General features: G+C 27.5%; 1 protein-coding gene across 5 annotated transcripts in view; it reads right to left on the reverse strand.

Annotated features, from left to right (window-relative positions):
• The window catches only part of klar (klarsicht), a 465,338-nt gene that overhangs the window by 16,735 nt on the left and 423,711 nt on the right, over positions 1-24,892 (reverse strand). For 4 of the 5 annotated variants that reach the window (XM_065503780.1, XM_065503779.1, XM_065503783.1 and 1 more), the window contains 4 exons: positions 21,054-21,204; positions 20,755-20,981; positions 18,540-18,934; positions 17,366-17,471 (listed from right to left, as the gene is read on the reverse strand). In XM_065503780.1, the coding sequence (XP_065359852.1) occupies positions 17,366-17,471; positions 18,540-18,934; positions 20,755-20,981; positions 21,054-21,204 (879 nt within the window). Of the gene's footprint in view, positions 1-9,870; positions 10,100-17,365; positions 17,472-18,539; positions 18,935-20,754; positions 20,982-21,053; positions 21,205-24,892 lie in introns of those variants that run through there. The other variant, XM_065503784.1, reaches the window with a different exon arrangement.

Consider the following 24,892-nt stretch of genomic DNA (forward strand, 5'->3'; position numbering starts at 1 on the left):
TTATTTTAGCTTATTTATGCATTTTAAGATGTGCAAAATCTAACAAAAGTTCTTTTTTGAAGCAAGTGGTCACGATCAATCCAAGATCAATTCTGTTGACAGTCAATGATATCTTTTTATTTCAGCACCTCAACGTTTTTTGACTTAATTTATTTAAAAAATGTTTTAAAGGGTTTGGAATTAGTTTTTCGAAAGTGGTGATTATAAGATTGGTAAGGTGGATATAAGATTGTACTTGATTCTTAAACATAACTTTGATCCAAAATGAAAACTTTGGATCAAATATCCTATTTATACTAAGAATTAGTTTTGGCATGAAATTCATAATTAAATCCTTCCATCATAGAGCATATTCTACTACTTCCCCTTTAACTGGCAACATCATCAAAACCATCGTTAAAAACGCCCAACCAAAAAAGTGTTAAAAATTGTTCAGTTCACTTGAAAGCGATGAGAGGAGTGATATAAAGAGAACAACATAACAGAGAGTGGGGGAAAACCTGATTCAAAAACAGAAATTTCTTTATGCGTTTTACGCATGCAACCCAAGCAACAAAAACAGCAATAGCAGCAACAACCTGTTGCATGTTTGGATGTAACAAAAATGCAATAAAAAATAGCAAACAAAAAAACGCATTGAATTTTTTCCCCCGCTTACCGCGGACAATTATGATTTTCACTTGAAAAATTAAATAATTTCTCTAAACTGTACAATTACTTAAGAAATAATATTTCAATAAGGAAATGCTGCTGTTCAAATGACATTAAATTTGCGTGTTAATTGGAAGGATTTTGACATTGAACACGGGCAAAGTATTTTAAAGAGATGTAAAAAATGTTTTTAAAAGATAAATTTAATTTAGAAAATCAAAAAGGATAGTTTTATTACTTTGCAAATTTGTTTCTTAAACCTTTGATAAATAAAAAAAATCAATTATAAATAAGGACTTATTATTTATTGACATATTTTTCATATTCTAATAAACTATGAGTACCCCTGATATCAATTAAGAATCAAACTTTTTAATGACTTTTTATTTTGTTTGCAATAACAATAACATGATCTCACGTGTTGATGTAATAATGCCCTGCATCGCTGAATTTGTTATTAAAATATTATTTAAATTACAACCTACATTCAAACAACACATTAATAATGTTTAACACATTGATTTGTTTTAAATAGAAAAATTATAGACATTAAAACAGTAAATCAACTCGCTGAAATCTAAAAAAAACGTTAACAAGAAAAGAACTTTAGGCGCCGAATACCAGTTTAAAATAATTAACGTTTTTTTGTAAACAACTACTACTAACTACTAACTATTAAACATTTATGTTAAAAAACTGGTTTTGAAATAAATTGTTTTTGACAGAATTTATTTTTAAAAAGAAAAGGGCTTTTGAAATACAATTCAACTGATTCATCCACAGCGATTAAAGTAGATTTTTTACTTTCAAAGTTAATTTTAAATCGATTAAAGCAAAAACAAAGTGTCATTCACTACTAAGAAGCTTAATTAAACACTGTATTGAGCAATTAATTATTTTTTCTTAACAAAAATAAATAAAATCTGAAAAGACCTTGATAGCGATTACATTTAAAAATGTGTGTTGAATTCTCCAGTGAATCGTTCGTATTAAATCAAACCTAAAGTTAGTTTCTTAAAATAAAAATGAGATAAGAAATCAGTTCGGCTTTAATATATTTTAAAAGTATTATTTAAAAAACTGAATTTGAATCTACACAGTGACAACAACATTGGTAGCCAAATGTACAACAATTCTGTTACAGCAGACAATTTTATGATTCTAGTTAATCAAATAAATATTCGCCCCTGGATCGAAGGGTTTCAAAAACGAATAATTAACAAATTGATGTTTAAACTGTTTTGTTTAGTCATAATTAGTATTGGCATAATTTTAAACGATTTGTGAACTAAATTCATTATTTAAAAGAAATGCGAGATCATCTTGTGACGATCGATCGCTCCTTTGAAGAAAATCGATACAAGCAAATTAAAAAAGGGCAAGGCTGATGCATGGATAATTTAAATACAACTAAATTGTCGCTGATTCGTTAGAAAAAAACAAAATCGTAGCCTTGTGAATTAGATCAAGATTAGATGATCGTGTTATTCGAAATGATCTGAAATATGTTGTTCCAGAAATCAACGATGATGTGTGGAAACTGATATTACGAGTTGGTCTTGTGACTTACAGTGAAACTAAGGCAATTTTGGGCATTAATTCTTCGCCCATACCATCAATATTGCTTAAACATTTGCCCATCAAAAGCATTCTAATGAAATTTTGAAAAAATTTGATAACGACGTGCTATAAATTATAAAACCGTGAAGCTAAACACAGCAGTTCTTTAAGACGAAAACACAGACTTTACGCCACTTTGCAATTAGAACAATGTAGAACGATCTATTGCAATGATCTGAAAGATATTGTTGAGATTGTCTTGTGACTTATAAGGAAATTAAGACATATTTGGGCATTAGATCTACTTCTATACATTCAATATTGCTTTAACATTTAATCGCCAAAAAAGATTTCTAATGAAATGTAAAAAAACGATCGCTGTTATTTGAAATACGTCTAAAAGATCGTGGCAGACAACAAATTATAGGCAACAAACTCTCATACATTCAATATTGCATGAATATTTAGATGTCATTATACAATTTTTAAACAAATTAATCGAAGTGCTTCTAAACCAGTGGTCGGCATTCATATCCGTCCGTAACAGAAAGTGATAGACAATTCAGATATATACAACATAAATGTGAGTGAAAATCGTTTAAATTATCCAAATGAAAACTAATTGGAGATTGTGCATCAAAAAATACTATTTAGCAAAACTACAATACATTTGCCAATGTGACATGCCTCTGATTCTGAAGATCCCTGTCGATATCTAAAAGTCGAAATAATTCAAATCTAACAAAAGTTTTTCGGACACAAGCCAAACCAGCTCGAAACAAGGAAAGACATGATCGAACAGAATATCAAAATGTGAAATGTATTGGAACCTCATCAAGGCGAATATGTCAGCTAAAATAAGTGGCTTTTGAAAACTGAAAGCAACGAATTAATAGGTCATTAAAGAAAAACAAAGTTGTTAATTAGTTTACAGATTAATTTATTTTTACTATAATTGGGTAATATTTAAATATAAAATATATCGCAAAAATATTTGTATGTCTTGCAGGTATTGCGGCATCTGTCAATGTCAAAAAGTAATGAAAAAAAAGTACATTAATACATACTCATCCATGTTATGCTGGTTTCAACAATCCCACGTATTTCTGCAATACTCATTCTATTTCATTGAAGTTAATGATGCATTTCATTATTAAATTATTAAAATTCTTAACAGACACAAAAAATCTATTGTTAACAATTTAACAACCAAATAAAGATTTACTTCCTTTAACTCCCTGTGTTCCCTTTAAAAATCAACAACATTTTTAATTATTAAAATTTCTTTCGCAATTGAAAACACACACACAAAAAATTAAACAACTTCCTCTTGATATTCCCTCAAAAAAAAAAAAAAAATACTACAAAAAAATATTTGTTTAATATTTGTTTGCTAAATAATTTGTTCACTCATTTATTTTTAATAAATTATACATTGAGTAGTAGTGTTGTTTTTGAAACTGTTATTTTTTTTTTGATTGCTTAAAAAACGTCACCTTTTTAAAAATATAAATATTTTGGCATTTTTAAAATATTTATTTATTTTTTTCCAAACAGATGTCATTTAAAATAATTAACTATATGATTAGCAAAAAATAAACCCACCAGGGAATTATAAAAAAACAAAAGAAGCTAAAGATATCAGAATATTTTAGTTAATTAAGCAAATTAGCAATCAAAAGTTAATTTACGAATTATGTTCTTTTAGTTTAGGAAATTAACACTGTGAGAAAAAATTGTGAATATTCGTTAAGTGTTTGTTTTATGATTATCGAAAATAACTTAAATATGATTAGGTTCTCATGTATTTTTATACCCTTCACCTTCGTGAGAAGGGTATATATAAGTTTGTCATTCCGTTTGTAATTTCTACATTTTTCATTTCCGACCCTATAAAGTATATATATTTTGGATCCTTATAGATAGCGGAGTCGATTAAGCCATGTCCGTCTGTCTGTCTGTCCGTCCGTCTGTTGAAATCAATTTTCTGAAGACCCCAGATATCTTCGGGATCCATATCTTCAATAATTCTGTCAGACATGATTTCGAGAAGTTTGCTATTTAAAATCAGCAAAATCGGTCCACAAATGGCTGAGATATGAGGAAAAAACCAGGAAAACCTCGATTTTTTACCTATTTTTGACCAATATCTGGATTACTAAGTCATTAATATAGACAATATGGATATCCAATGATAGATATTTCAAAGACCTTTGCAACGACGTATATAAGACCATAGTAAGTTGAACCTACAATGGGTCAAAATTTTTTCAACAAAAAAATTTTAAAAACAAAAAATTTTTTTTAAAATTTGAAAAAAGAAATTTTAAAATTAAAAAAAAAACAATTTTAAAATTAAAAAAACTGAAAAAAAATAATTTTGTTCACTTAAAAATATTTAAATTTTTTATTTTGAAGTATAATTTGGTGAAGGGTATATAAGATTCGGCACAGCCGAATATAGCTCTCTTACTTGTTTTTCTTTAAACTTATTAATTGATTTGAATTTTTTATATTTATTTTAATTAAAGATCTCAATGGTTTGTGTGGAATTCATAAATTTAATTGATTGAATATATTATGGACAGAGTTTGAAACTGTTTGTAAATATTTACTCTTAATTAAATTGAAATATGCTAAAACTTGGAGACCAGCCTATTTGAATAAAGGGTGTGTCAGTTTTCGTATATAAATAAAAAAGAATCATGTTTACCAGTATTCGAACTAAATTTGGCCGAATACTTTTATTAAGGAAAAACATAGTTTATGGAATTTTGGATTAGGCTGAATACTGATTTTTTGGAAAATTAGGTTCGGTTCGATTTCGGCCTGAAAAAAAGGTTTCGGCCGGACTCTAATTTTTAGAAAAGATTACAAGCAGGGACTATTCGAAAACCTTTACACTAGAACTGATAATTTCAATATTAAATATGAAAGATGTCAGCAGAGTATTGAGCGCTGATAATTGGTACTTAATTGTTGTAACTATAAATAGTTTAATGGGAGATGCAATTCGATGATCCCACTTGAAAACTGAGGCTTTCCTTCCGGTTTTACTGCCGTTACCGCTATGCTACCGTTATCGAAATGATTGAAATTACCGTTACCTCTAAATAACGTTACCGATATAGTCGTAAATACTATTACAGTTATTCCATAAATAATTTTAAATTATGAAAAAACTATTTTTTAATTTCAATAATTTCGATTATTCAAATCTACATACAACATTCAAATATACATAATTAAAAATATGTCAGTTTGTTGTTAATCTCAGTAAACTTTATTAATCATTTAAGTCAGATCAAAATTACCATTATCATTAAAACACCGTAACCGAATTAACAGCTAAGATACCGTTAACGAAATAATCCAAATTAGCGTTACCGTTACCTTTTTTTAACCGTTTTGAATCGGTAGCCAAACTTGGAATTCTGTAATGGGGAGTATACAAATCGTTCTTCACATTTTTCAAACAATATGGAAAGAGCAAGTTTTGAAAAAGATGGGGAAAATATGCGAACCGATTCGAAACCGTTACCTGTAACGATAATTTTGAGTATTTCAATATCTCATGTCATAAGAACATAAAATCGCCTGTTTTCTATTACACTGCTCCTTCCTTTTGATTTTGTATACTAAACGATATGAATGTTTGATAATATAAAAAAAACTTTTTCTCTTGATTATCATTAAACTCAAGATTATACTGCATTGAAAGAATAAACAGCCTTCTTTGGCAGCTCACATTGTTTATAGTAGACCTTGTCACAATTTCTTTTTTTCCATTATAATTGCTGAGTTTACTTGTTTTTTTTTTCTTCTATATATTTTTATTATTGTTGTAATAAAATAAAATATAATTTATTTTACGTGAAATGACATTGAGTCACGCAAATGAAGAAGAAACAAAAAAAACACAAATAAAAAAAGAAAATTTTGCAAAATAAATACAGCATTTAGATAAATATGTACAAGGAACCATTAGTCGAATTTAATTTAATGTATTGTAATGTAAACAAAAAGAGAAATAATACAGGTATTCATGTTCTACCCAAAAAAAAGAGAATCTAAAGCAAGATATGAGCTAAAGAGAACCAGAACATTCATTTTTAAAATAGGGGTATGCATGAACTAAGGAAAATCTAAATCTAAAATATTTAAACAGTTGTTTATTGTTACAAACATCTGTATAAGCTTTAATTTAGACAGCTGTTTTTCCAAATTATTTTTTCATTTACAAAATTTTCCCAAAAAATTTCAAACTAAGCTCATAAACATAGAGAATTATACATCAAACAAAAATACAGCAAATCATATTTTTTGTTGTTGTAAGAGTTAGGTTTTTGACAAAAGACTTAGGTTTTTGTCTCTATGTTACCCTATGCTCATAAAAATCATTAAATTAGACACAAATTGCCGTAAAATTTTAAAATTTATTATTTTATTTATTGTCTTCTTTTTGCTATTAGCAGCCAACTAACGTTTATTTATCAAAATTGTACAAAAAAGAAAATCGAAACGAATTGCTTTTATTTACGTCATACATATTTGTAAGTTCCCTACATGTTTAGCTTATTTGTATAGAAGTTAAAAATAAAATAACACCGTACGTGTCGAAAAATAACGGTCAATTACAAATTCTAAATGGGTTGGTTGCTGGCAGAGTCGAGTGCGAATAGTAGTATGTAGTTGGAAAAAAAGAAGCAAGTACATAAAATAAAAATTCAAACGACAAATGCTAATAGACAGACATATTGAGAATACAAAATTTAAATAAAGTCTGGTGTTTATTTAACCCATTGTGAGGGTTAATGGTCTCAATTGTTAATCAAAAAGAAAAAGGTTTTATTGTTCGTTTGAGAATAAAATTTAGATTAGAAAAGAAATTGGTTAAAATTTGTAACCGAATATTCAACTAAAATCGTGTTTCGCACAAAATTAGTCAAAATAACGAAATTTTAAGCAAATAGAACAGAAACACCAGAATAATATGCCTTTGTCAAATTTGTATCCTATCATTTCAAAATTGTTTGCTTTTGAATCGATATACGCAATAACTAGAGTTCTACCGAATATTCGTCTAAAAACGAGTTTCGCAGAATATTGATCCAAATATCGAAACTTTAAAAAACATACACAGAGAAAACCGATTTGTTGTGATGTTTTGTATCCAATCGAATGATTCGATTATATTCATAGATTTTTTCGGTTCTAACAAATGAAAGTCAGTTGAGAAAGAAGAATTTCGATTGAAACATCCGAATTTTTGTCATCATGATAAAATTATAAGATGAAATTGAACAGAAGTCCCCCATGTGGAATCATATTACTTCAAAAAGTTTCTGTTTTATTTCTTATTGTGCCGAATATTAGGTTTTATTTCGGATTGATAAACTCGCTTTTGGTTGGACTTTATTATTAACAAAATTGATATCTGGCAGAATATTTAGTGGTCTACCATTAGGAAAGCAATGCATCCTCATGTTTCGGGTTTGTTTCGGATTGTGTTGAATATTAGATTTTGTTTCGGCTTAAAAAACTTGGTTGGACTTTAATAAAAACAAAAATTGGTATCTATTGAAATATTTAGTGGTCTACAAAACCTTTTACAAAACCGCAATGTCTGCACCAACTTTTGTTGAATTCGGCTCTACTTTAAATATTCTGCCTCGACTGCGTTAAGATTTCGGGCTAATATGCATAGATGTGTGAATTGCTTCCCCGCACGACATTCACAAAAATAGTACAGGAGCGAACGATAAGCTCAATTGAATACGAAAGCCTCGGATATTGTTTCTTCGCAAAGGGTTCAATTAAATGGAATCAAAGAAGCTTATGGTGAATGTGTTTTATAGGTTTCATAATTGGTCCGTGGTGATTTTGACACTGAAGACAAAGAAGTTTGAAGACCATGAATTGGAGATTATTTTCAAACTAAACAAGAGCTTGCAAAATTATTGGGAGCTACTCAAGCAGTAATTTCAAAACGTTTGTAAGCAGCAGGATTCATCCAAAAGCAGGGTAATTGAGAGAGAGACCTTGAAAGACAATTTTAAATGTCCGAAATGATGTTTGAACGCACCGAATTATTACTAACGATGAAAAATGGATCCATTACGGTAATCCGAAGGGTAAGAGATCATATGTGAAGCCCGACAACAAAGTCAAATATACATAGTGCTAAGGTAATTCTCTGTATTTGGTGGGAGCAAAAGGGTTCTATATATTATGAGCTGTTGAAATCAGACCAGGGGCCGAATTACCGCATTCGTGAACGAATGAACTATCGTATCGAAAAATAATTTCGATATCGTAATTATAACAAAATGTACTAAATTTCATGATCGATATCGAATGCCGTAATCTCAAATAAGAAAATTACGATCGAATTTACTCGATATCGAATGCGGTAATTCGGCCCCAGACCATCACAGGGAATCTGTACCGAACGCCCGGAATATGAAACCGTAATATTTCACCATGACAACGCTCAGCCACATGTTGTAATACCTGTTAAAAAGTATTTAGAATGAAGTGGTTGGGAAGTTTTGCCTCACCCGCTTTATAGTCCAGACCATGCCCCGTCCGACTCCTATTTGTTTTTCGATCGTTGCAGAAAGCTCTCACTAGGATACACTTCACTTTGGAACAGAGTATTTGAAATTGGCTTGGATCGTTCATATGTTGCCAGAAAGATGGGAAGAGGTTATAACTAATAATCGCCAATTCTTTCAATGAATTTATATTGTACAAATGTTTCAAAATAAAAGCTTAAAATTTAAAAAAAATCCGCATTTTTAATTTATTTAATACATTGAAACAGGTTTGTTTTATGCGAAAGAAAAACGCTTTTTTATTGAATTCTTTAAACAAACCGTTATGGACTATCAAAATTTACGGTACGCTACTTTTGACAGATGTATACAAATCGTTATGTATGTAACTAATTTTTCGTATTCTGTCTGCTTTTACACAGGGCAAGTTTTCTTGCCACAAGTCTGAGTTTATAGGAGATAGAGGCAAGAAGAAAGAAGAGGGGTACACACTTGCTTGTGTGTAAACAGACGAGCAAGTTTAAAAGGGAATCGAAGACACTTGCTTCAAGTAAACTGGCTGTGTGTAAAAGCAGACTAAGTTTGAGATTTCGAAAGGCATGTGGCTTCAATAAAAGTTAGAAAAATGTTTCATAATATTAAAAAAATGATTTATCAGAATTTTAACACTATGTTCCGCATTATGTATTCTACAGATTAAAATGGAATTATTTTCATTCTGGATTTTATAAAATTCTGAGACATTTCTGCTACTTAATATATTTAGAAATTTCAATTGAAGTTTTTTTAATAACAAGTTTATGACATTTTATTATGTTTTTAACACTTTCATTTCAAAATCTTTTAAATTATCCCATGTATGTATTACTACATAAGCACATACAAATATGTTTGTAATAAAAACCTGTCAACAAATCTGTAAAACATTTATATTATGTGTGATATTTCAAAAATTTTAAACTCAGCAACAAATCTGTAAAATTTTTATGTTGTGTGATATTTCAAAAATTTAAAAATTACACTCAAGCAACAAGTTGTTGACCGACAAAATTTAGTTTAAACAAAATATATTAAGAAACAATTATATTAAACACATTATTACCTGGTATAGAGGAAGTACGTGAAGTGGTGGCCGAAGAATTTGAACTTGAAGACCATAAACATTCTGATAATTCCGTTTGAACGGCCACATCTAGTTTCAACACCATTTTTTTAACTAATTTTATTTTTATATTTTTTTGTTACAAATAAATAGTAACTTGTTTTAGATTTTTAATATGAAATTTTATAATTTAACCACAATTAAAGCTAAAATTACAAAAAAATAATAAAATAAAATTTCAAAACCAAACTAAAGATTCGAGATGTATAAGGAGAACTTGTGGTTGGTTTTAGGTTTTTTTTCTTCTTTGGTTTCCAAAGTTTCAATCTCAAATTCCTTTAGTAACATGTGTTTTTTGTCATTTGAAGCTTTTTGTTGTTATTGTTGTACTGAATCACCACCCTTAAAATGCCTTTTGCGTTGTTAGTTTAATGAAACAAAAAACAAAAATTGGCACTATTAAATGAAGCAGAAATGAGTTCAAGTTTATGTAGAACATTGACCCATATTTGAGTTGATTTCATGTATTTTTAAAATAAAAAAACAGCACTTGAATATTCAACATTTTAAACAGTCATTTGCTTTCATTTGAAATTCTTTATATTTACAAAACTGTAGCAAGTTGGTATTTTGTTTAAGAGCACTTTTAATTTATTGAAGTGATTTTCATTTATTTAATTGTTGTTTATTTCGAGGTAGTAAATTGGCTTATCTTTAAATACTTTTTTGTTAATTTAATTATTTTTCTTTCTTTTTTTTACAATACACATGTTTTAATGGGTTTCTGTTGTGTTAACTTTTGATTTGTTTACATTTGTGCAAGAGATGCTGCTGCAAACAAGGCAAGTTAAAGTTAAGTTATTTATAACAATTGATAACAATATTTGTTTAAAATTTAAGAAGAAAACAGCAGCACTAATTACACTTATTCATAAACGCATTTTTTTCTGATTCATTTGGAAATAAACAAAATAGGTATTTCATTATAAATACACTCTTTTCTTTGATATAAAAAATTTCATCTCTTTTGTTTATATCTTTCATAAAGGCCCAAAGCTTATTTTTTGTTCTCTTTCCTTTTTATTCTCTTTATTATTTATCACCCCTTTTTAGCATTGCATACTTTTAAGAACTGCCTAATTTTTGGTTTAACAATTTCTTGTTTTCTTTTTTAATTTTTCTTAACTATAATTTATATTTATCACAGTGTTTATAGGAATTTAAATTTTTCAATTAAAGAGATTCTTTTATTTAATACACTATTTTGTGATAAAACTACGTCATCGTTATGACCGTTACATTACAAACGAAAACATTTTGTAATACACATGTTTTCTATGGGGTTTCGTGTTATTTTTTATTTTTTAATTGATTGAAATTCTTTAGGAACAACCGTTTAGTTTGCGTGTTGTTTTATTACTGACTGACTGTTCGGTATGTTGTTGCTGCTACAACAAAAAAATAAAATTGAATTTCGGTTAGTTTCATTGTGTGCTTTTAAGCTAGACGGAGGCAGTGATTCTTAAATTCTTGTTTATAATATTTGCAATATTTCAGAATAAAATAGTTTCAAAAGTTTGCAAAACAAATATACAGATCAATCCATGATTTGTTCATTTCTTTTTTCATTTTCAAAAAGGCTTCAAATGTTAAATTTGACGTATGTATCTCTACCAGACCAGCGGTCGGCACAAATAAAACATGCCAGATTAGTAATGTTTCATAAAACGAAATCTTTTATTGTGTTTTTTGATTGAGCAAATCTTCAATTGGTTTTGCTTTTGATAATTTTGAGAAAGTTCAGCTTACATTTGTGTATATGAGAATAGTCGTTTACGTTTGGTCCAACCACTGATCTATACCGAAGTAAATATGAGAATATAATGAGAAATTTGTATGTAGCATTGCTTCTTACTTCCCGAATTCTTAGAATGTTAAAATTTGTCATACTTAAAATAATAATCGCGCTTTAAATCCTAATCCCAGATTTTTAAATTGCCATCAGGGAGCGGAGGTGGTCCCTGGCATGGACAGGCTTATATAGGAATAAATTTTATTTGCCTTTATCTAAAGACTCGAAATATGAAATTTTTCCGAAATTTGAAATTTTGGACCAGACCAGATGGTGTTCAAATTATCTTCATGTTCAACATTTTTATATTTCAGAGATTGAAAAATCATGATTTTATTTACAGTTTTAATATTTTTTAACTTACAAAATGTCACATTTTTAACCGAATATTCGGTATTATATGCCCAAAAATCGGTTTCGTTATGCGGGAAAAATTTGAATTTTATTGACTTTTGTAAAGAAGCAACTCAAATCGAGGACTTGTACATATTTTAATGTTAAATTTCCAGAAAAACTGTTCTGAGTTCTCATCTGATCTGACGTTTCAGATTATTAAAAAACGGCTTCTCAGATGTGAAGTGAATTTGAAGCTAAACTCAGATAGTAGTAAGGCAGCTTTCCAAAAAAAAATAATTACATATGTTTCGTTTTTGTGGTTTGGAAATATGAAATTTGTTTGAAATTAAGTAAGATATTGAAATATTCATATTATCTTTATATACTATAAACTTAAACCTTTTAATTTTTCTCAGTATTGAAATTTTCGAGATTTTTTTTTAGATTTTTTATGTTAAAAAATGACACAGACTTTAAATATTGATATCATTCATTAAATTTCATTAAATTTTCATATTATATTACAGCATTATAACATGATTTAATGATTTCTAATGATCTTAAAGATAAGCTTTCTTTATAATAATGCGTATTTATGAAGTAACAGTTGAAACCATCTTGAATCTGAAAAAGATTCAGATTGCAGAACAATTAGTGATCCGTTAACCACCATGTTGTGAATGTCAAACTTGACCTCCTCGAGTACGAAAAGTTATTTCAAAATTTGTTTGAATATTAACTTATTTTTAAGTAGATAATGATCCAATATAAAATTAAATGTTAACGGATGTATTTTGACTTTTGTCTCAACTAAAACTGAGAAGTTAGTTTTAGCAAAATTCTTTAAAATGAGTTCAAATTTATAAGATAAATAATTTAGAACAAATATTACATATTTGAGATATATTTTAAAGCCAATTTAAAAAAATAAAAAAAATATTTTTTTTTAGTTTTTTCATTGAATAAGAAAGAATAAAAAAAAAAAATTTAAATAAATAAAAAAAAATATTTTTTTTATGCGTGTAATTTAATAGTTTTACTCTAGTTTTGTCTTATTAATTATGAGTATCAATTGCAAGATAATTATTTATATTGTATGTTCTACATAACCAAACAAAAGCTTGACTTAAGCCTTGACCCAAGCCTTGACCTTTGACTAATCAAACTAAATCAAGATTTAACAAAAATCTAAATCTCTCAAAGAAGTCAAATATGTTTGGGAACATCTTACTAGACAATAACATACCAAGTTCTACGTCATTATGCCAAAAATAAGTAAATGTTTTATAGAAAAACATAAAATAAAACAACAACAAAATAACTACAATAAAAACAAATATGTATTCAATAATGACTTAAGACGCTGACAATGAAACACGTTGTATTTAGCTAAAGCTTTTTTTTTTCAAACTACATACAATAAAAATACATTTAATTCATCATACAAGTTTAAGCGCTGAACAACAGAAAAACCCCAAAAGAATGAGATTATATAGAAATAAAAAACACAGAAAAAGAGAAACCTTACAATGGGGGCTGATTATTTTGTTGCTCTTAAAACACCAATCACACGCATAACCCCCAAATGCTATACTAAACATAACATTGATAAATAGTCACCTTAACAGAGGTCTAGTTAGACTTCAATGTTATGCTAACATAAAAAGCTAAATAAATTTAAGCGTAAAAGCTTTTTTGTTTATATATTTACATAGTAAAATTCAAAAAACACTCAACTTATTCATTCATATTTCTGCACAATGGCTCGTTTGGTTGTTTATTTTTTATATTGTTACCAGCTAAATGAAATTACTCATTTGTGACACATTTTAAGAGAGAAAGAGAGAGAATAGTTCAAAAAAAAATACCAACATGTTAATGACTACTTTTTATTATTTGCTAGTTTAAATATGTTTTCAAGCGTAACCATTTAACGGTTATTTAAATTTGAAAAAATAAAAATTTTATAGTTAAATTTTAGTTCTATTTCTATTACGTTTTAATTATCTACGTTTTGTTTTGTAGACATTTTTTTAGTTTTGTTTCAATGACTTTTAAAAATCATTAGAGCATATTTATATTTGTTTGTTGTTTTTATTTATTTTGCCAAAATGACGTCAGGTTTCGCTTTGTGAAAAATCTTTTCTGATTTTTTTTTGTATACTATAACATATTCGTTTATGATTTAAACATTTTATTTATTGGTTGACATCCAAAAGACTAGAAGACATTAGTGTTGACAAACAAGCGAATCGAAGCTATTTATTATTCGTATGAGAAATGGTTTGGTGGTGTCACTGTAAGTGTGGTACTCAAAGTCATTGTCGTAGTCACTTTCTACCATTTTATTGTAATTTCTACATTACTAATTTACTATCCCTTAGAGTATATATATTCTGATTCATTATAGATATCGGAGTCGATGTAGCTATGTCCGTTTGTCTGTTGAAATCAACTTTCGAAGCCACCGAATAACTTTGATACACATTTTTTAAGTCATTCGAATAATATTTGATAAAAACATACTATCGGGGATCGATGATCTAGTGGGTATGGTAATCGATCTCTCACCAAACCAAACTAATTCCCAATTAAGAATTATTTACTATGGAGTGTATTCAAAGTCTTTTATAAATCAAATTTCATTTCATCAATTTGGAATCTATTGAAAAATTTTCATTTTCATATTGAACTAGAAAAATTAAATTCATAGATCTGATTGAAAAATAATTAGAATGAAGAAAATTATAGTTTCAAATTATAGCACCTTCAGTATGAATATTTTTTGTAAACAAGACAATGTAATAGAAAGAAAATTAAACTCTCGTAATCCACTTTGGAGAAAAGAATAAATTTTTTGCACTCCAGCAAAAAATATTGATGGCCTTCTTATTAATAGAACATCGAATCATATTTTCATTACTTGAAAAGTAGCAGCAAGTGCTTATTTTACTATTCTTTAGAAATGATTTAACAACTATCAAATAAGAAAAACATCTATTTCTAAGTAAAAATGTGAAGTAATTCTTAGAAATATACTTTATAATGATTTTTAAATTATAATTCAGATAATTTTGAAACTTATTTTAACAAGAATTTGTAATTTTTTAAAACAATTTGTAAAAAAAATAATCCTATCTATTATGAGCTGCTGAAATCTGACCAGACAATCACAGGGAACCTGTACCGAACGCAACAGATTCGTTTGAAGCGAGCATTGATCGAAAAATTTTGCAAAGTCTGGTCTGGTGAGGTTGGAAAATTTTGCCTCACCCGCTTTATAATCCAGACCGTGTTACAATCGATGCAAAACGCTCTTTATGGGATACGTTTCACTTTGGAACAAAATATCCAAGTTCTTTTGGCTCGGAATCCATAATATGCCCGCAAAATTAGAAAAGGCCATAGCTAACAATGACCAATACTTTGAATAAATTTATATTTTATAAATGTTTCAAAATAAAAGCAAACATTTTAGAAATATCCCGAATTTTTCAGTCATACACCCAATAGAACACGGATTAATTTCAGCGCGAAAAATTTTGATATTAATTTTCCTATCGATTCTGTGAACGGTGAGAATATGAACAAATTCAAAAATGTTTCTTTATGAACGACTAGAAATTTAAGGTTTCGGTAAACATATATTTATCTGCTGGTTATTTTCAAAAAATGTTTAACTTGAATCTTCAAGAATTTCAACAAAATTGTTACTAAATTAAAATAAAATTTACTGGCTTCAATAAATATTGAACATATTGCTTATGTGTTGTAAAAAAACAATTTAATGTAATTAAAAAATGTTAAATATTTTAACACAAACATCATCATCTATTACTACAACAGATACAATTTATAAAGAAATTATAATAAAATTACTAATGTGAGCCCATTACCTTTAACCGTTATTAGTTCAATTTGAATTTACATGTTTAGTTAATTTAACATAATACTCTAATAAACCAAAACTAATAATTAAGGACAATTTTGCACAATATATTATTTTAAGTAAAACTAAAATAACAACATTTTTAAAAACAAACACACAACATTAGACAAAAAATAATTATGTATAATAAAATATTATATACTTTTGGCAATTAATTAAAATAAAAAAAAAATAAGTGTTGTTTTTGTAGCAAAAATAATTTTGAGATTTTTATTTAATGAAAAAAATTTTGAAATAATTTTGATGATTATAAAATTTGGAAAAAAAATAACTGACAAACATCTTAAGATTTATAAAGACAAATAATTTTTTAAATATAAAACAAATGCTACTTTAAAAATAAAAAAATTATAAAAAATATTTTTTAATTTAAAAAACATTTAATTTAAAAGAAGGAATATTTAAACCTTTCAAAATTTGTTGATTTTCAAAATGGCTTTATTAAGATTAAGGTATTTATTTTAAATGTTAAAATTAGGCTTTGAATATTAAAATTCAAGAATACTGTTATTTTTCTTAATTTAAATTAATATTGGAATTCAATACTTTTGTATAACACATAAAATAAATGCTCTTTATCTATGTTCAAGTAAAATTTACAGATTTTAATAGAATTTATAAACACAATTATTAGTTGAGTTCGAGGTCAACAAATTTTAACAGAATTATTTTAAAACTCAGCAAATTATAAAGAGATTTAAAGCATGTTTATAAATTCGAATTAAAACCTGCAAATCTATGTAAATTTAAAGAAAATTTTAAATGCAATATGAAACACTTAAATTTAGATTAAAATTAAAAAAATTTATTTAAAGTTTTATATAAAATTTCTAATAAAATTAAGAAATCAAGGCACTTTTTATGAAAAATTAATTTTTTATCAACTTTTTTGGAAAATTTTTAATAATTTTATTAAATTTTAATAATTTTATTTTATAAATTAAAAACTAAATTAGGTATTAACTAATAATATGTAAGAATAAATTAAATTAACATAAACATTAATATTCATTTTTAAATTTTCTTAACAAAATTTTTTAAATTTCTATCAAATTAATCACAATTTTTTGTCTTTTCTTGTACTATATTTTTTTACGACTTAAAAAAATCATTTAAACATTATTATTTCAATTTTAACTTTTACAATATATTGCGAAAATATTCTAAAGCCCTTTCAATATTTGATAAATGGCAATTAACCAAAGTGTAAAGATGTTTTAAAGTACTTAGAAAGAACTTGTATAAAGTAAAATGCTCAAGGAAATTACTAATGTCTAATATGAATTCAATAACGCGTGCTATAAATCGGGTAATGGGCGCACATTGACAATCGATATGGATGTAAAGTTTTAACTCACCTTTAGATTGTGTAACACACTGTGAGGATAAAACCGAACTTGAGGGACCTTTGAGAACTGATTCCAAGCAACGTATATTATCACGACAAGTGTTTATAATTTCAGTCTAGAGGGGAAGAGAACACAGAAATTATGTTATTTAAATGGATTTTAAGGGAAAATAATAAATGAAAATAACTTAATACAAATGAGAGAAATATAAATAAAATATGCTTGTAAATCTGATTAATCACGTAACAAAGAAGTTCAAGTACTATTAAAAATTTAGTTATAACTATCAGTAAATCATTTTCATACTCAAAGTTTCATTAAAACTCAATACGATACTAAACTACCCCCTGTTTCTACATGCGAGTATTTTGAATGAACATTATTTTACATTTGTTTTGTTATTGTAACAAAAACAAAATACATTTAAAATTTTTACTCAAAATACTCGCATGGGTTATAGAAATTGGTAGTTAGAGCCATCGGAAACTCTCCTGTCAAAGACCTAACTCAGTTGCCAAAAACCTAAGTGGTGAGAATGTATGAGTTAGGTCTTTGCCAGGAGAGTTTCCAATATATGTGTATTGATTAATCTATGGTTAGAGCCTGATTTAGAGACACGACCGGAAAACAAGTTTCAAATTTTTTTTATAAAAATCACTCAGTTTTCAATTTTAAAATTATTTTCCGGTCCATTTAAAATACTTTTAACATTTTCACTCAAAGTACTCGCATGGGTTATAGAAACTGGTAGTTAGAGCCATAGATAAATACATATAAATCGGAAACTCTTCTGTCAAAGACCTAACTCAGTTGTCAAAAACCTAAGTGGTGAAAATGTATGAGTTAGGTCTTTACCAGGAGTGTTTCCTATCTACGTGTATTTATCTATGATCATGATTTAGAAACACGGACCTTACTTAGTCCTGCAAATATGATTAGTATGGAATTTTGTAAACTTCTAATACAATTCAAAAATTCAAGGTTTAGTCAGAATTTACAAAAAATCAATCCCGTACTCAAATAATTGATTCTTTTTTGACCAATTCTAACAAAAAACTTTACATCTGATAAGTAAATTAATACAATATCATAAATTAAAAGCAATTTCCGTATCATAACAATATTTAAAGAAAATTTCAAAACATATTTTTTTCTAAATTAAGTTGAATCAATTTAAACTTACATAATCTTCTGGTCTTAAAAGATGACAACGTATTTTCAATGCCTTTGTGTCTTCCAAACGATTGTGCGATTGTTGTAATAGATTGCGTATTTCCTTCTCATCATCTGTATCATCGCCCGATGACGATGAAGTGGCTGGTATCAATTTAATACATTTCTCTAAATTACGCGATGAACGTCTACGTTCATCGGCCTTGCGGCGACGCTGTGAAGTATCACTCTCCGATGTACGGCGCAGCGATTGAGCTGAATGACTCATGCCAAATTCTAATTTACGTGTTGCCGTTTCACTTTTATGTTGGAAATTGAAACGATCAGAATTTTTCGGAGTCAAAGCCTGTGTGGAGGAGGATAGTGTGACGGCTGGTGATTTGGGATTGTGATATTCCAAAGATTCTGTTAAGAAGGGAGAATTAAATTAGTAAATAATATAAAGTGATCAAGATAATAGTTTAAAACTAATGAAATAAACTTTAAAATATAGCAAAACAACTTTTGGTGAATCAATTTCTGTTTAATTCCATATGTTCCAGGACTTTCTGGATTTAGAAGTTTTGGAACCATGATCGAAATTCCAGTAACACAGTATTTCACTATAATGAATCCTTTATTTTAATCCAGAATCTATTTCTCTCTGTAATGTTTAAACAATATTTTTCATTTAATTTGTTTTATGTTACAATTTAAAAGAAAATGTTTAATATTGTTTAGTAAAATCTTATAAAAGTAGCAAGTTTTGCAAAAATACTACAGTTTAAACAATTTAAAAGAAAATGTTTAATAATTTCATGAAATTGAAACCTTGTAAACGTAGCAATTCTACCAAAAATACCATATAACCGGACACTGCAAATTTGGCAACTTCTGTATAAGCTGTCCGAATGAAGAGGAGAATAACGATTTTTCATTTTCTTTGTCACTGCCCGGCATAAGGAGTATCTAGGACATCGTTCCTTCAATAGTATTTCAGAACTCTCGTACATGAAGTTAGAACGCATCAACGCCTTTACAAGAAATATCAGTTGCCAACTCAAGCCATACTCGGGAATCTGCTCGGTGTGACCTAGTATCCGTCAAATAACTGGAGTCTACTAATCTCCATATTACTCTTCATCCGACCTCTTCCTCTATCTGGCCTTCTCTATTTATCTATTTTCATGTTACACAAATGGACCTACTGTATGGACCCTGTTAACCTAACCTAACGTTGGGTATGAAAACACTTTCAATGTTCTTAGTGGAATAGATATTTCTTTGTAATTATGTATTAGTTTTTCTCAAATTTACAATAAATTTCTTTGACATAAACTTGAATTATGTTTTAACATGCAAAACGTTTTCAAATTAAAATCAGAAAAATGAGAAATTATTAAATATATTGGGAATTAACAAAATCATACGGAATTTGAAGAAGCAAAAATAAAATTGTTCGTAATAATACCTACGGAATTGAAATCATTCCGAACGAATATGTGTCAGGACTGTTAAATTGAAAATATTAAATTGAGACACTTTTTGTTTCACTCCTCATTTCCAACAAATTTTATTCTAAACGTTTTTGTTAAGTTTAAATTAATTTGCATTCGAACTAAATTCTATTAATGAGAAGTGAAGTCTATTTAATTACCAACAAGTTTAGTTTTCGCTGAGCCCAACTCGAGACTCAGTTTGTTCCAGAGCAAAGATCAAATGATTGCGGGAACATAGACATTTACCTATTAATACAGGTAATATTTTCAGTTAACGTTGCTGTAATAGTTCTACTCTTGTCGAAAGTTCGTTCCTGGTGAAACAACTTTTGGTTGCTACATCTGTCGCTGGATCAACAGTATTTGACCGAGAGAGACTCGGGCTAGGTTGTTCTGGAACCTAGATCCAATTGTTGTTAGTTAATGTTGTAACAGATTGCACATTTTTTCAGTTTAATTTTACCAAAAATAATATTTCATTGAATTTCTGGATTTTAAAGAATTTTTTAAACACTGAATTGTTGAATCACCTAATTAATTTTATTTCTACACAAAATTCACTTGAAGGGTTGCAAATTTTATAATATTTCTTTTGTTCATACATATAAAACCTTGAAATTTTATTGCAAAATATTTTATGTTTTCTTTTTTGTTTATTAATTTGCACTATTGAATTTTTTTTGCTTTTGTTGTTTTCTTTTTCAATATAAATATTTTTATATTCATGTATGTTTTCTTGTTCATTACCTTGACAAGACTTGCGTCTGATTTCTAAATTTTTGCGACGTCTTTCGTATTCCAATTCTAAAGCTCTGCGACGTCTGGCATGATCCACACTACTGACAATTGTATCTTGTGTGATGATCTTTGATTCATTCTGTTGCAATGAATCCATACGAGGTGGCGAGAATGAATCCAAATTGTTGGCAGCCGACAATGAAGAGCAACAATCCGACTGGGAGTCAATGAAATTGCTGCAAAAGAGAAAATGTTTATTATTAATAATTAAGTTTTTTTGTTGTAATTTAATACAAATAAATATTTACCGATAATCATCACCAAATTCTAAAAGTTTACGGGCAGCATCCGAATCAAAACCTTCTGAATAATTTTCCGAATTGTATTTTTCTTGATAATTATCCCAGGCTGTCTCTGAGAAACTACTATGATGATCTTCGGTGCCGGTAGTGTTGTATTCTAAAGAAAATAGAAAAAAGAGGAATGTTTTTATTAGATTTGTTTGTTATAATTAGAGATTTTTTTTAAAAAAAGAGCGATATAAATAACCATGCATTTAAGTTGGGCAAAAAAAAATATAAACAAAATACATGCGGATTTTATTTTTAATAAATGTGTTTCTACATTTCAATAAATGACACTAATGATTGGTATGTTTAAATGATAATTGGAGGTATATTGTATAGAATTTTATTATGGGAAGCTAATTTTGTACAGTTTAGTTTATAAAAATAGCATAATAATAAAACTAAGACCATTTTAATAGGGATATTTGTCATTAGGACTGAATCATTTAATTGTATGCAAGTAATAATTAAATTGGATTCTCCATAGAGCCGGTTTTGAATATTAAATAAAGTGAAATTTAAAGTTGGATTGATGTTCTTGTAAAATACAACTGACAAGACCTGATGAGATTATCATTCATTTAGTTAGCATTACAAAATCAAGAGTTACAATGAAAAATATACGACATTTCTGATCTACGGCAGGAGACTTAAAATGCGTCTTTAAATAAGAAATAATAAATATCGAGGTGAAGTACCTTTCTGTCTTTATGGGTCTCTTATTCAGGGTTATTAGTATAACTTAGAAGATATTTGCTTATAAGCGCTACATTTCTAAATGTCAGAAGGATAAACTTCTTAACTCTTTGTCATATGTCAGTAGGACAAAATCAGAAAGTTGTACTGAAAAATGGCTTTTGGAATTATTGTCCTGATGGCTTCTGACCAAATGTATGCTTATGTACAAATTTAGGTGAAATAGTGACACATTTTTAAAAGTATTATTGTTGTTGTAGCTGTTCGTGAGTTGACTGCCCTTGACCGAGTGAACGGGGTCATTCTGGTGCGTAGAAACGCATGTCGTGTGAAAGAGCATTATAGTTAATGAGGCTTGATTTGAAAAAATTCTAAAGCCTTAAATGGAAAATGTATTTGACTTCAAGTAATTAAAATAATAAAAATTCTAAAAAAATTATTGGGAAACACAAATTTTTGTTTATTTAAAATATAGAAATACTAAAATATGGATATTTATATTTGAGTTTAAGGAAAGGATTAAGTATATAAAGGATTACATTACTAAACATTGGTAACAATTCATTTGCATATAGTTATTATTAAATTAAAGTTTCCTTAACCTTTTGTTTTAATTTCTTTTTCTTGTGGCACTGGAGTGAGAGCTTGTAAAGTTATAATTTTATATACATAAGTATAAAATTATATTTTAAATGCAAAACAAAAAACAAACTTTCATTTTAATTATTAACATCGTCAAAACAAAACCCCACCAAATAAAAAAAATATATTGTATATTTGTTTAAGTTTTTTTAAATGCAAAAATCAAAAGTAAATAGACCATAAACAAATCAACTTAAAACACTTGTTGAAGTATGAAAATAAATAGGAAAATATATATAAAACAAAAAGTATAACAAAATGAAAATAAAAACAAATAAAAATATGACTCAAAATAATGATTATGATTTTAAACGCAATAAATCTGCTCTATTCTGTAATACAGATTGGCTGGCTTAATTTTTTATAATAATATTTCGTTTATAATAAATCGAAACAAATTCGATTAAGCCATATTCACTTAAACATTGAGTCATAAAAAAGTGACAAATTTTAGCTACTGAACAAACTCTTCATTTTAAAAGAAGGAACTCTGCCCTATTCTATAGTATCTAAAATTTAAATAGTTTTTATGTGTAAATCAATTAGATAATATCGTTAATGGAGAGAAAACTTTTGATTGATACAGCTGTCGAGGGGTAACAATCCTTAGCCCAGTAAACTAAAAAAATATTTTAGGACATTATGACAATACGACCTAATAGGAGACAGTTTGAATCCCCCAAATGTAATTGATTACTAATCGTAATTGCAATTTAACATAGTTCTAAATATCAAAGTGTTGCGATGTAAAAACTCAATAATTTTACTGTTGTTGATTTGAATTTTCAATTTCACTTAGCAATTTAACAGCTATGTTCTAAATATCAAAGAGTTGGGATGTAAAAACTCAATAATTTTACTGTTATTGATTTGAATTTTCAATTTCACTTAGCAATATAGTGTTAAGTGATGGAAATCCATATTTTTTTTTTAATAAAAATTGTTTTTAATATTTATTTTAAAATATACTTGGTACAGGCGAATATAGATAGCACTTTAACTTGTTTGTTTTAAATATTTTTCAAAATTATCTAATTTGTAAAATAATTTAAATTTATTTAGACATTTTAAAGTGTTTTGCTTGGAATAACTTCAAAATTTAGTTGGAAGTAAATATATCTTGACTTATTAAATAAGTACAGCAAAGTACAGCACTGCTTCTACTATTAAAGTAAAGAAAATGTGATTCAATACAATTTTTATTGCCACTTCTCTATATTTTGGGATGTTTAATTTAAATAAATTACAACAATAAAATTAATTTAGCTTGAAAAGGCGTTGAAGTGTCTTTATTAATCTTTATTTTCGATATTTATTTTAAGAATGAAGTGATCGTTGAAGTTGAAAACGAGTTATTCGTTTTCTCGAGTAGGACTTAAAATTTATTTTCTAGGAAGGTTTAAAATCGATTTCCTGACGGATTCATTTCAATTCAATAATACGTGAAATTTTAATTGAATTAGAATACTCTAGCCCCGTTCTTTTGAGACTTGTAGTTTTTAGTAATAATATACAATAATACAATAATAATAAACCATGGGAAAGTGGTTGAAGAACGTCAAAATAACCATATAATTCGATAATACTGTTTTGAGAACTGTCATCTGTTAAAAATTGAACTTCCATTAAGTTTAATTTCTATTATTCCTCTATATTCATTTAGAGACCATAAAACATTTGCGGAAAAAACTCGAGGGTCTATTTATTTGATATTAAAAGAACCAAATCAAAATTAATGATATTTTAATTTATAATAATTAAAAAAAAATCCATTCATTAGAAAACAAATGGTTAAAAATTCATTTGTTAAATTAGTTGAGCAACTAAAATCTGCAAGGTTACATCAACACTAATTAGAAAAATAACCAGCTGCGTGTCATCACACGCTGTGTGGCAGATTGCACGCAAACTCAATGTAGAAATGAGTGACAGTGCTACCAACTGAGAGACACAACAAATGTTGGTCATATGTTTGGCGCGCATTTTGTAAATTCTAGAAAAGGATTTGCATGTACACAATATGAACACATACACAAATCCTGTAAAACAATGTCATACACATTTTTAAATAAATTTACTATATTTAATACATACATTTGGATTATGAAATATTGAAATATAAAGAATTCATTAAATAGAATTTCTTTCAAAGAAATTTCAAATTTATTTAGTTATGCTCTTGAATTAGTTAAGACTTTATCATAATCAATTTTTATATTTATCAAAATTTTATAAAACTAATTTTGTTTGGACATTTTGTTTTACAGACATTTTATAAATTTAAATGTTTATATTTTAAATTGCAAATTCTTTCACCTATTAATTTCCTTTTCTTTAGAAATATTTTTTTTCTATTTCTCTTACTTTCTTTGGAAAATTTTCTTAATAAATCGATAAGACATTAAATAGTGTTATCAGTTTAACTGTTTTTAAAAATGTAAGCAAATAAATATTAATGACTG

Source organism: Calliphora vicina, chromosome 3 (assembly GCF_958450345.1).
Source record: "Calliphora vicina chromosome 3, idCalVici1.1, whole genome shotgun sequence".
In the NCBI taxonomy this organism is placed as follows: domain Eukaryota; kingdom Metazoa; phylum Arthropoda; class Insecta; order Diptera; family Calliphoridae; genus Calliphora; species Calliphora vicina.